Source organism: Condylostylus longicornis, unplaced genomic scaffold (genome assembly GCF_029603195.1).
Source record: "Condylostylus longicornis isolate FDR11 unplaced genomic scaffold, ASM2960319v2 ptg000079l, whole genome shotgun sequence".
NCBI classification, from domain to species: domain Eukaryota; kingdom Metazoa; phylum Arthropoda; class Insecta; order Diptera; family Dolichopodidae; genus Condylostylus; species Condylostylus longicornis.
In genome coordinates this window covers 934,179-947,319 of record NW_026578047.1, presented here as the reverse complement: position 1 = coordinate 947,319, position 13,141 = coordinate 934,179, and the positions used below count along the sequence as shown (strand labels likewise).

Here is a 13,141-nt window from a genome sequence, read left to right as displayed (position 1 = left end):
TTTTATCTACCCATAATCAACCCTTTTGGATATACCTATATGATGGTATATATAGTAATGCATTTGGATACGAGTCACCTTGTATATGTATGTCATACTCTTATGTCATAAAATGTTTAGGTATGTCATAAAATTATTACTAAATTCACATATAAAGTGTTTGTGTATTATGACGTCAAGTTTTTGAAACATAAATTGCTTTAAAAAATATGAATAATTTATAATAATCTAATTAGGAACCCCATAGGATATAAATTTAAAATTTTTTCTAAAAGCCAGCCTCAGTATACATACACAATTCTAAGTGTAAAAAAAAAGTTAAATATGTGCTAATCACGTTAGATAACAAATTTTAAAATTTAACTTTTAATATTTTCTATTCTAATAGTTAAATTTTTAATTATTATTACATAATAGTAAATATACATACAAATGTATGTATTTCTATTAATATATTCTTAAACCCCAATAAATTTAGTTAAGCTATAAAAAAATTAAGCTTATATACACACATACATAACGTTCAAAACATTACGACCTTAACTACTAACAAAAAAAAAACAATTCTTTCGTAACCGGAAAAATTAAAAAAAAAAGAAAACATCAAAATAAAAAGTCTAACTTTCGCTTTCTAATAATACCCTAAAAATATTTAATTTTTTCTGATCCCGTTTATGGAACAAGATTTTTTATATTATAAATAACAAAATATTCATCTTTATACTTTTATATTAATTTTATTATAATTAGAAAAACATTTTCTCATCTTTATACTTAAGAAATTTTTGAAAGCTTTTTTCGACGGCAATCTTCCAAAATATTTATGATCTTGAAAACCTGAAATAAGTTATTCAAAACAAAAAAAAAAAACTGGTTTATGAGATGATTATTTTCACCAAATCGAAAATAAAATAATCTAAATAATTTTTAGTTTCTGACTGTTCAGCCAATCTTATTTTTAGTTTATATGTCAACTTAGCTTTATTATAGCTTTTCTTTTAAAAACATAAACCTTGCAAAATCTCACAAGGTTTATTGTGCATTCTACTCTAATGCTTGACATGATATCGCAGTCTATGTGATCTTCTTAGGTTATGCTCTAGCCAACGCCATTTCCTTCTTCTTATTTAAACAAAGTAGGCTCTTCACCTGCCAGCTCCCACAGCTTAGCACCGGATCGGCATATCTTTCAGAGGCACTTATTTATGAATACCGGAACACTATTAATGCTAGCCTGATTTGCGTGCCAAGTCCCATACAGCAGTATTTATGCAACTCCAGAACAGTTTTAATTTGGTTTTTCTACTCAGGCAGGTCGATGCCCAGATTCCTCCAAATGCTGCTTTAGCCAGCCTGATTCTATTCAAGATGCCCTGTTCTGTACTTCACTGCGTAGTAATTAATTATACTACCTGGGTAATTGAATTTATTTACATTTTCTATTATTGTATTATTTATCTTGAATTGGCCCGTGTTTTGGCTATTAATTTTTAGAGACTGAGTTTTGTTTGTATTAATTTGGAGTCTATGTAGGTGAGATCATCTAAGACTTTTCGTTTAATAAAATATTTAATTTTGTGATCCAATCTGTTCATAATTAGAACGCTTAAAACATATGACACCATGCTATGGCCACTATTCCAAAAAACTCCCACATCAATTGAAAACGGATGACTTCCAACATGGAACTAAAAATATGAAAACATTAGTTCAAATTCCAACAAATTAGAAAAGTAATTTCAAGGAATACTTAATTTGTTTGCAAGTATGTTTTTTATGCTTTTACATAAGAAAGTTTTGATCAAGCTTCTTTTTTCTGCTCTTCTTTTTTATATTTTTGAACTCTTCATTTAATTCTTAACAAAATCTCAAATCATTAGCATGATTACCATCGTAAATTTTTTTTTAACATTAAAAGCTTCACTTTTCTTTTCGATTTTTGTTTTCAAATTTTAAGACGCCGGTTGGTCTTCTTTATTCTTATTCAACTTATATACAATACATATGTACATACACACATATAACCAGTTTTTAATGTTTAATTTATAGTTTATCAATATAGTGTATTAGGCATTATGTATAATATATTAGTATATAGGTATTGGGTATTGTTTCCCTACAACAAAACGCCATTCAAATTGTATAAACCGGCGAATTGAGTAGTAAATAAAATTAAAAAAAAAAAAATTTAAATTTTATTATTAGATTTTTGGCTTTTTACTTTGTAAAAACACACGTTTTTCTTTAATAAATTACATTTGCCATTTTTTTGTATCTTTGGATTTTGTTGTAAAACAAGATTTTTACGATGACGTACTAGAATGAGGTCATATTAAACAAAATTATTACAAAAATTAATGAATAGAAAAAAGTTTATTTTATAACATATTTGATATTATGTGTACATTTGAGTTTGAATTCAAAATAAAATTTATTTATTAAATATTTAAAAATTATTTAATAAAAAGTTAATACAAAATTTAACACGTTTTAATTCATGATTGAACTTAAGAAGTATGTATGAAAACTTGTTAAATGAATTGCAATAATTGACATTTAGTCATTTATTTTATTGATATTTAGACTTTATTAATAAATCAATAGATAAATTCACGTTTATATCATGGAAGTGCAATAGATTAGTCAATTTGAAACGGAATTACGATTCCGGGTAAATTATACATAAAAAAACTTGAACCATAAGGAAAAATTACAGGAAATCGATTTGATAGAACAGATTTGACTTTTAGGAAGCATATGTGCCGATTAAAATTTTATAAATCGTGAAAAAAAATTTGAAATGTTTGAAATTTTCATTTAAAACTTTGCAACTGGTTGTTCTATAAACATTTCTGAATTAAAAATTCTCACATTATGCACGGTATTTCTACTAACACACTCGTATTGAAATCATTATAAATGAAGATTAAATTTCCAAATGAAGACAAAATTTCGCTATTCAAAATAAAACAAATAAGCTTTTGCAATTCCGAGTATATGAAAATAATTGACTTCATCCGGAATAAATAGATACTAATTTTTGAAACGACACAGTTTTCGTAGAATGAAGGCAAAATCTTTAGGCAACAGTAGCAAAATTTGAATAATTCAATCCTAGAAAAATGAATGTGATAAACGAAATACATTTTAATTGGTTTTTCGAATTCCGAATAACTCCGAATAAAACGAAGTCAGCAATTCCGATTTCCGAACGATATTTTGGAAATATTGAAGTTCTTAAAGTATTTCAATGCAGCCCCTCATTTTTATAATAATCTTCAATATGATTGAAATTTTTCTGTCCCTTATCCATAAAATGGCATTGTTTAAATTGAGTCGCAAACGAAAATTCAAATTTAGCACATCAATGCTTTTTGATTATTATTATAGAAATTATTTTTAACCTTTTTTTTTTTAATTTTTAAGTAAATAAGAAAAGTTTTTGATCTAAAATCACTTCTTTCTAAAATTTGTATTTAAAATTTTCTTATTGTCTTTTTTTTTTATTAATTGTTATAACCTTTTTGTATTAATTTTTTCCCACAAAAATTTAATTAATAGCTGCTGATAAGTTGTTCTTTTTCTAAAGCATTCATTATTTATTTAAATTATTTTTTTCCGAATTTGAGTTTAGGTGATGACTAAAAATTTTATTTACGGTTTTGAAAAAAAAAGAGGAATTAATTAATTAAAGATTTTATAATAAATTTATTTTTACTTTCATTTTTGCACAAAAAACAAAAAATTCAAAACCAAAATACAAAAAATTATTTTTTGCCATTCTTGATTTTAAAAAATTTGGATGGTTAATTAAATTATATCTACTGTCATTTAAAAAAATAAAATTAAATATTAAAAAAAAAAAAACACAAATTTTTTTTTTTTTGTTAGAACTTAATTAAATTTAAAATCAAAAAATATTATATAATAGAATAAGAACGGTAATTTAAATTATAAATGGCGGGTAATTTGATCGGACGGTGATTTTATACAAAAAAAAAAACATTTTTTTAACATTTTTAATTATATACTTCTCCGGTTAAACAATATTTTGTTAAAGAAAATACAGTTGAGACAACAAAAAATATTGTTCACGGATTATGACCAAAAAGATTCAATGACGATCTAGTTTTTTCATAAGAAACAATATGCGGCTGTTTACACACCCCTATCAAATTTAAACGGAATCACAGAAAAAATACACGAGTCACGTTCGATACGTATATATAATGACATAAAATTAATGAATTTTTATGGCAATTAGTACCTAAAACAATATTTGAATATTGATGATCTAAATCCCAAATTTAAAAGGAATTCCTCTCCATTTCTTTAAATTTCATTATTATCATTTTTCAATACACCCTGCTCTTAATTCTGAAACCATCCAGGTTAACTCTCTACCGAATGTCTTGTTTATGATAGTTATCTTGTAGCCTTCTGGTAATTCGTTCACATAGCTTGTACCTAGAATTTTTCATAGAACTTTTAAGTAACACTTATCATGTAATTTTCTTAAAGTATCGTACAATATATTAAACTTCACATTCATGAAAATTTTATACAAATATTTGTAATATTTTAAATATTTTATGAGTTCATTGATTAAAAATGTTTATTTAATAAGAAAAATATGAGTTAAATTATTTTGCATAGAAACAAAAAAAAAAAATATTATACAGAATATATTTTTGCAAAAATATTTAAAAATTAAAATAGCAAATAATTAATTTTATAAACAAACTGGTTCAAAAGATTTATAATAATTATAATATTTAAGATAATTAAATATATTTTTTTTTCTAATAATAATTAATACTATGCGATTATTAATATAAATTTGCAAACAAGTTTATATTAATTTTTGTATACGAAATATAAATGACATTTAATACAAATTTCAGTGGCGTCCCCTTTATTTGAATTTTTGAAATCTTAATAAAATCATTGTGAAAAATTTATATTTTTTAAGCATTTCTTGTTTATTAAAGTATTCATTTGTCATTATATAATTCATATTTTAATTTAATTTAAAAAAAAATAAAAAAATTATTAAAATCCAACTTTATTAAAAATAAATTCTAATTTTATTACAATTTGCGGTTCATTTTTATTATATTCTAATTTTATTACATACGGTTCATAAACTGCCATCACCTGCGTATGACAACAAAATTTGGTTTTCTTTTTATTAATTAGTTTTTCCGTCACACATTGAATATCTACCGATTTTGTTAAAGAGTAAAATTCTTAGTAACTAAAATAATAGTAGGCCATTGTTACAATATACCATTTGAGTTAAATTAGGGTTAAAATTACTATTTAATGTGAAAATTATTTATATAGTGTGAACGCCATGTCAAGTATTTCAAAATATTTTTCCGTAATTGCCAGAAAATTCGAGACATTTACTTGATATTTGATTTAGTTTAGGTGTTTTTAATGAAAACTATACAGATATAATTTTATATAATTTATTAATAATTATTCATAAGACAATGTATAATAACAAATAATTATATAAATATTGATAAGTTTTATCACATCTCTTATATAACAAAAACTTTTATAATTCTCACTGAATATTCTTAATTTAAATATTAAAAAATTAAAAACAAAAACTATTATTTATTTACATATTCTAATTATAATGAATAATTTAGTAAAAAAATATTAAAATATATTTTATGCAAGATGAATAATTAATAATATTTTTCATTATAAGTTTGAATATGTATAATTTATTTTTAAAATTTTAAAGTTATTAATAAAAAAAAAATTTTTTTTCATATCGTAAATCAAAAATTTCATTTTATTGTTATTGTTACAGGTTAAACAAGCATAAATTTCTAGATAATTTATCAAATTTTTAAAACAAAAACATAAAATTCTTTACAATAAGAACTAGCATAATTTATTTTTATGTCAATAGCCATTGTAAATTTTTAGGCACACACATGTTATATAATTATTATACTGGAAAACGAAAGTGATATTTCAAAATTAAAAAAAAAATTAACATTTTTTATACTCGTTTCGTATAGTATAAAATTTAAAAAAAAAAAATATTAATCAAAATCTTGAATTGAAAATATTATGTAAATTTGATTTTTAAAACGTACATGTTCGAAAAAAAAAATTAAAAAATTTATTAAAAAACTTGAAAAATCTACATCAATAAATTGAAAGTAAAATGTTGTCAAAAATTCAATATTAAATTTAAGAGGAAATACGGAACAAAAACCAATAAAACAAAAAAAAAACTATGATTCATTTTTATTTTTTTATAAATTTTATATTTTTTATAATTATTTAATGTCATGTTCTGTTAATAAAAAATGTCATTTTATTAAAATATGCCTTTATTTTTTTTATAAAATTTATTCAAAAATTTCACAAAACGCGTTTTAATTTTTCAATATTAAAATTTTAATTCAATATTGACTTTAAATATTATAATTGCATAATAGTATATGAAGAGAAAAAATACTTATTAAATGCAATTTTTCGCAAACAGGTGACGCTTTCTAATTTACATATGAGTAATTTTTTGCTATCAATTCTATTTGTCATTAGCATTCATTGGAGTATTGTAATCAAATTTAGTAAATGCAAATTAACATTAAAGAACATTTTTAGTAATTTTTATAAATCTAAGAATTTTTATAATAATTCTAAAAAATTTTCATAAATATAATTAAATTTATATGGTTTATACTTAATTTAAAATTATATTGTGCTATTATTATATTGTGAATTTCTCTTTATTAAAAGGTTTTCTAAATTATCATTGTCATCTGTCATCATACTCAATATAATATTCTGATTATTTTTACTCTTTAAAATGTTAATGAAACTAATCAAAAATAGTAAGTAGGTATATTTCATGAGAATCACTTAAAATAATTTGAAATAGAAATTTAGTTTAATATTATATTTAATAATTATTTTGAATTTTAATAACTGATATAGAAATAATTATTTTGAGCCTTGTCAGCTAATTATTTAAATCAAATAATTAAAATTTTTCAAAAACAAATAATTTAATTGTTAGAACCATAAATTACTGTGAATAGTTTATATTAAATATAACTTTCATAATTCCAATTTAATAATAATATTTAAATATTAATAATATTGTTAACGCAATTATGAAAACAAGAATACCAAAATATTTATATTGAATACAGAAATATGCAATCAAAATTAGAATTATTCGATTAGAAATAGAATTTTGAAAAATATTGGAAAAACAAAAATTATTTAAACATTTAAAATATTAAAAAATTCAAAATTTTTTTTTATTATATTCATTTTATGATCATTGCGTATTATTTAATACTTGTTATTAAAAGAAGGCTATTAATTTAATAGATACCGCTATATTTTGAATGAAAAACTATAAACCTGAATTAAAATAAATTTAATATTTAATAATTCAAAAATAAAAGATAAACTTAGAACATAATGGATGAATTTATTATATTTGTGGAAGATAATAAATGTGTTAATTATGATAATAAAAAAAACCTTAATTATCTTAATATTTTATTTATACGAAGCATAATTTCATATATATATATATACATTAAACTTGTATTTAAAATTGAGAAAAAAATTATATTTAATATTAAAGGATCAGTGCAAAATTTATATTTATATTTAATATTTAATAATAAAATGATATTTTGACTTTAAAATTAATTAAATAAATTATAATTATTTTAATATTTTGAAAATTATATAAAAATATTTTGAAAATATAATAAATAATTAAAAATATTTGTTCAAATATTTTCCGAATTGTTCAAATTTATGTAAAAATTTAATTTCAATATAGATATAAGAGAAATTACTTAATTTAGATTTGAATTTATTTAATAAGAAATTTACTTTTCAAATTAAAATATTCAAAAAATTAAACTGAATTTTTTTTGTAAGGACATCACTAAATTATTCGAAATCGTACTAGTATATACAAACAATTGAAATTTTCTCTACTAATTTATTGAATTTTTAATGATGGCGCCACAATATTTAAATTTTCAAGCTTTATTTAATTATTTATAAAAAAAGAAATATATCCGATTAAAAATTATCTTACAACAACACTTTATAAAATGCTAATAAAGACTAAAATTTCTTTTTACCAAAAAATTTTAAAGTTAGAACAATTTAAAAAATAAATACAAAAAAAAAAATCATAGCGTGAGAAAAAAGCCACAAATCAATATCAATTATTTTTCTGTCATACAAAAATACACAAAAATAACATAAAAAAATATAAAAATAATGTTATGTTAGTTAAAAAAAAATAAAATTTTACAGTTTTTGGGCATTAAAAATAATCATAATAAATATAAATTGAATACAAGGAAAAATTAAAAATGTTAGTTAAAAAAATAGTGCGAAAGTGATCCGGTGTCCGGTGATTAGTTATAAAGTGTCCATTTTATTATTAATTCAAAGTTAATTTTAACCATTGTGAATTATTTTTGTCTTCTTCTTCTTCTTCTTTTCTTTTTATTTTTAGCACTATGCAATAAATATTGTCAAAATAAAACAGAACCATAACAAAAACGAAAAAGCACAAAAGCATTTTTAATAAAGAAAAAAAAATCTCATAGCCAATAAATGAGAAGAATCCAGCTTTTTATTAACCATTTAATCAATTTATCTATATATATATATATATATATATAATTATATCAATAACTATCACTATAATTTATATGAATTATTGTTTCTTGGATTTATTTTATTTATTATTCTTTTTATTTTCTTTCACACAAAAAAAAAATGCATTTGGGTATAAATATGAAATGATCCTATGAATTAGATATCAGTTTCTAGCGTTCTGAGCTTTAGTAAACAACATACAAAAAACACAAAATGGTAATTAGACAAAAAACAAGAAAAGGATTAAATTATTATAGTTTAAACAAAAAAATTCAAAAATTCAAGGATTATTCTTTTAATATTGGATATTATACATGTATTTCTTTCTATTTTTTATATAGAAATTTATAATAGTAGCATTAGCAACACTTGCTGTTGCATCTGCCCAATATGATTATCATCCACCAGCACCTGTAGCTACTGCCTCAGCTCCAGTTTATCATGCTCCTGCTCCATCTGCTGAATATTTACCACCAGCACAATCAGCTCCAGCACCTGCCCCAGTATATCATGCTCCAGCACCAGTTGTACACAGAGCACCAGCACCAGTTGTACATAGAGCACCAGCTCCCGCACCAGTATACCATGCCCCAGCACCTGCTCCAGTTTATCATGCTCCAGCACCAGTTGTACATCATGCCCCAGCACCAGTTGTACATAGAGCACCAGCACCAGTAGTACATCATGCTCCAGCTCCAGTATATCATGCACCAGCACCAGCTCCAGTTGTACATCGTGCACCATCACAAGAATATTTACCACCTGCTGCATCAGCACCAGTAGTACATAGAGCACCAGCCCCAGCACCAGTATACCATGCCCCAGCACCAGTTGTTCATCATGCTCCAGCACCAGCTCCAGTATATCATGCCCCAGCACCAGCACCAGCAGTTCACTATTCAGCACCAGCTGTAAGCCATTCAAGCGGTGGATTTAGCGGCGGTTTCGGTGGTGGTAGTTCCGGATTCGGTGGTGGTGTATCAAGCGGTGGATTCGGTGGTGGTGTTTCAAGCGGAAGTTTCGGTGGTAGCTCAGCTGGATTCAGTGGTGGTGCCTCAAGCGGTGGATTCTCAGGTGGTGATGGTCAAGGACAATTATTCGAAGATGGTTATCATTATCGTGCTGTCAAAAAAGTAAGACGTTACAGACACTAGGAAACTGACTTTGTAAATTTTTTTTGTTTATGTTTAATAATGAATACGCCAAATTTATGACTGTCATATCATTATAAATTCATAATTAATGTGATTTCAGTTAAAAATAAAATAAATATGAATGTTCTATGTGTATATAGTCGAGAAAAAAAAAATAATTGTATTTTATTTTGGAAAAAGTTTTTTTAACTCTTTAAGAACCCATTAAAAAGGAAGCACTTTTGAAAGAGCATTTTTCTTGTACCTAATAAAAAATTAGGAACAAAATCTGTTGTATACCAGGAGAAAAGCTAGTCGAAAGAAAAAAATAAGAAGTTTGGAAACAAAAGAGCACATGTTTTTCAAGTGTAAAATTTTAATATAAGAAATTTTATTTTAACATAAGAAGTTAAGCAAAAAATGAAAAGAGACCAAGAAAATTGCAGTGGCGTGCAAGATATTTTAAATTAAGATTTACACAATAATTTTGAGTTGGGTTGAAAAGAAAAATATCTATGATGGAAATCGAATAGGAAGTAAAATAAAAAATTCAAAATATTTTCCCTATATGTGACTTACACAACTCCTAAAAATGCACACTTTTTAGTTTTCTATGCTTGAATTATCGCGGAAAACCGAATTTTTAATAACTCTTGTTTTCTTAACAAAACCACTACATCTTCATCAAAATCATCAAATTTCTTTGATATTAAACCCTGAACAATTCATAATTTGCATTGAAAATTAAACATCTGCATATGTTACTATATTTTACGTTCGAATGCCTTAATGCAGATGTAAGAATCAATTTAATTGCAGGGCAGTTTGCATCTTACATAAGCATACTCATAAGCAATCAAATTAATTTTAAATTGAAAAAAAAAAAAATTAATTCTAAATTGGGAAATTTCAATAGTTCTAATTTTTTCGTACAAGAATTTAAATTTGCTGCCTCTTTAATTAACTTATACCAACAATTGAATACCAAGCAAGTAAAAATTCTGCATTAGTTATTTAGCATCATTATTATTCTTTATTCAAATTATATACTAAATTAAGGAGGATATTGAAATGTTAATCATATAATTTTTTTATTGATTTAGTTGAAATTAATTTATAAAATTAATTTTAAATTTTTGTGATCAAAATCTATACAGAAATTAAAAAAAATTTTTAATACTTCTTTTCAGACCAGTTAAATATGAAAATTTTCTTATTTGTTGCTATTTGTCATTCTGCTTTATTATGATTTAACAGAAATTTAATAAGAAAACTTAAATTCAAATAAGAAATAAAATAAAATAAAAAAACTCTTTAAATATTAATGAAGTATTTTAAGATCTTCCAATATATTTAACCGGCAATAGAATGGAATATATTAAAAAAAAATTTGAATTTAGTAAGTCTGCCTATATGAAAAACGAGATAAAAACCAAAATTAAAACAAAAACAAAACGAAAAAATAAAAACAATTAAGAAAACATAAGTTACACCAGCTACGCTTTAAGTGAATTCATTATTTTTTATGATTTTTATATTTTAATTTTAAATTAAAAAGAAGTTACTTTTTGGGTATAAATACCAAATAATTCTAACGTTTTGACATCAGTTTCTAGCGCTCTGAGCTTTAGTAAACACTTTAACAAAAAACAAAAAACCAAAAGAAATCTAAAATGGTAATTAAGATTTTTCTTAACTTTTAAACACCATTTTATATACAAAAACATGGATTATTATTATCACCGCCTTAAAGGCTTAAAGGATACTTTCATACGTACATTTGAAATAACGTGAACATTTTTATATTTTATAGAAATTCATCTTGGTCGCACTTGCCACATTAGCTGTAGCATCAGCTCAATATGATTATCATCCACCAGCTCCACCAGCACCAGCACCACCACCACCACCACCAGTACACTCTGCACCACCTCCACCACCACCACCACCACAACAAGAATATTTACCACCAGCAGCATCAGCCCCAGCACCAGCACCAGTAGTACATCATGCCCCAGCTCCAGCACCAGTACACCATGCTCCAGCTCCAGTACATCATGCCCCAGCACCAGTACACCATGCTCCAGCTCCAGTACATCATGCTCCAGCTCCAGTACACCATGCCCCAGCACCAGTACATCATGCTGCCCCAGCTCCAGTACATCATGCCGCAGCTCCAGTAGCAGCACCACAACAAGAATACTTACCACCTGCAGCTCCAGCCCCAGCTCCAGCACCAGTACATCATGCTCCAGCTCCAGTACATCATGCTCCAGCACCAGTACATCATGCTCCAGCTCCAGTACACCATGCTCCAGCTCCAGCACCAGCTCCAGTTGCCATTGAATCTCAAGGTCAATTACACAATGATGGATACCGTTACCGTGCTGTCAAAAAAGCCTACAGACGTTACAGACATTAGATAACTGATTTAAATCTGACTACGTTTTATTTAGTTCCATTTTAAATACCAAATGACAGTCTCTTGAAAAAACACATTGATAATCAATGTGATTCAAATGAGATATAAAATAATAATACTTGTATATATGTATATATTATATATGTTTATGTAAAATGTAAAAAAAAAAAGTAACGAATTCCAAAAAATTGTAACTAAAAAAAAATTTATTGTAAATATAATAGAATCAAATTTTAAACAAAATTTATTTTCTTCTTATTTTCATCAATTAACTATAAAATTCATTTATACTGAACAGACTATCAGCAAAGACTATCCCATTATGATTGATGAAGCAAAAATGGAATATCTTTATTTAAATATACTGTGCAGTGATGGTCAACTACCATAAAGAGAATTTTAAAAATCAAAGATTAACATTGAAATAATCAGTGCATTTTGGGGATTATAATTAACAAAACAATAAGCTTATACTGAAACAATAGAATTTCGATTTTTCATTAAAAAAAAATGAAATGTATCGAAAATATGAAAAATTCCAATGTTGGAAACAAAATTAAAGCATTTATAAAAAAGAGATGAAATAGATTTCTTAAATTTTCTATAAAATCTATAATAACATCTTACATTATTCTTATTTCGGGCAGAACACTGACTTATACGAGAATCGGATTTAAACAAAAATTTCAAAGCCATTGTGTCTTCCAAAAACCTCCCATCCAAACATTGCAAATTTAAATGAAACAAATAAACTTGAGTATTAAATTAAGTTACAACTCTTTTTCGGCTATAACAAATGAACCTTCTATAATAGGGTATAGGTGTTTAGTACAAAACAAGAGATTAATGTGCAAACAAACTTAATTTGATTATGGTTATAATTAAATTTAATTGATTAATTAAGTTA

General features: G+C 24.7%; 1 protein-coding gene across 1 annotated transcript; it reads left to right on the top strand.

Moving 5' to 3' along the window:
* Nucleotides 1–1,368: 1,368 nt before the first annotated feature.
* LOC129612937 (skin secretory protein xP2-like) lies at nucleotides 1,369–12,234 on the top strand. The gene is made up of 3 exons (XM_055526790.1): nucleotides 1,369–1,416; nucleotides 9,021–9,812; nucleotides 11,626–12,234. The coding sequence occupies exons 1-3, from the start codon at nucleotides 1,369–1,371 to the stop codon at nucleotides 12,232–12,234; spliced, it is 1,449 nt and encodes a 482-aa protein (XP_055382765.1).
* Nucleotides 12,235–13,141: the final 907 nt, after the last annotated feature.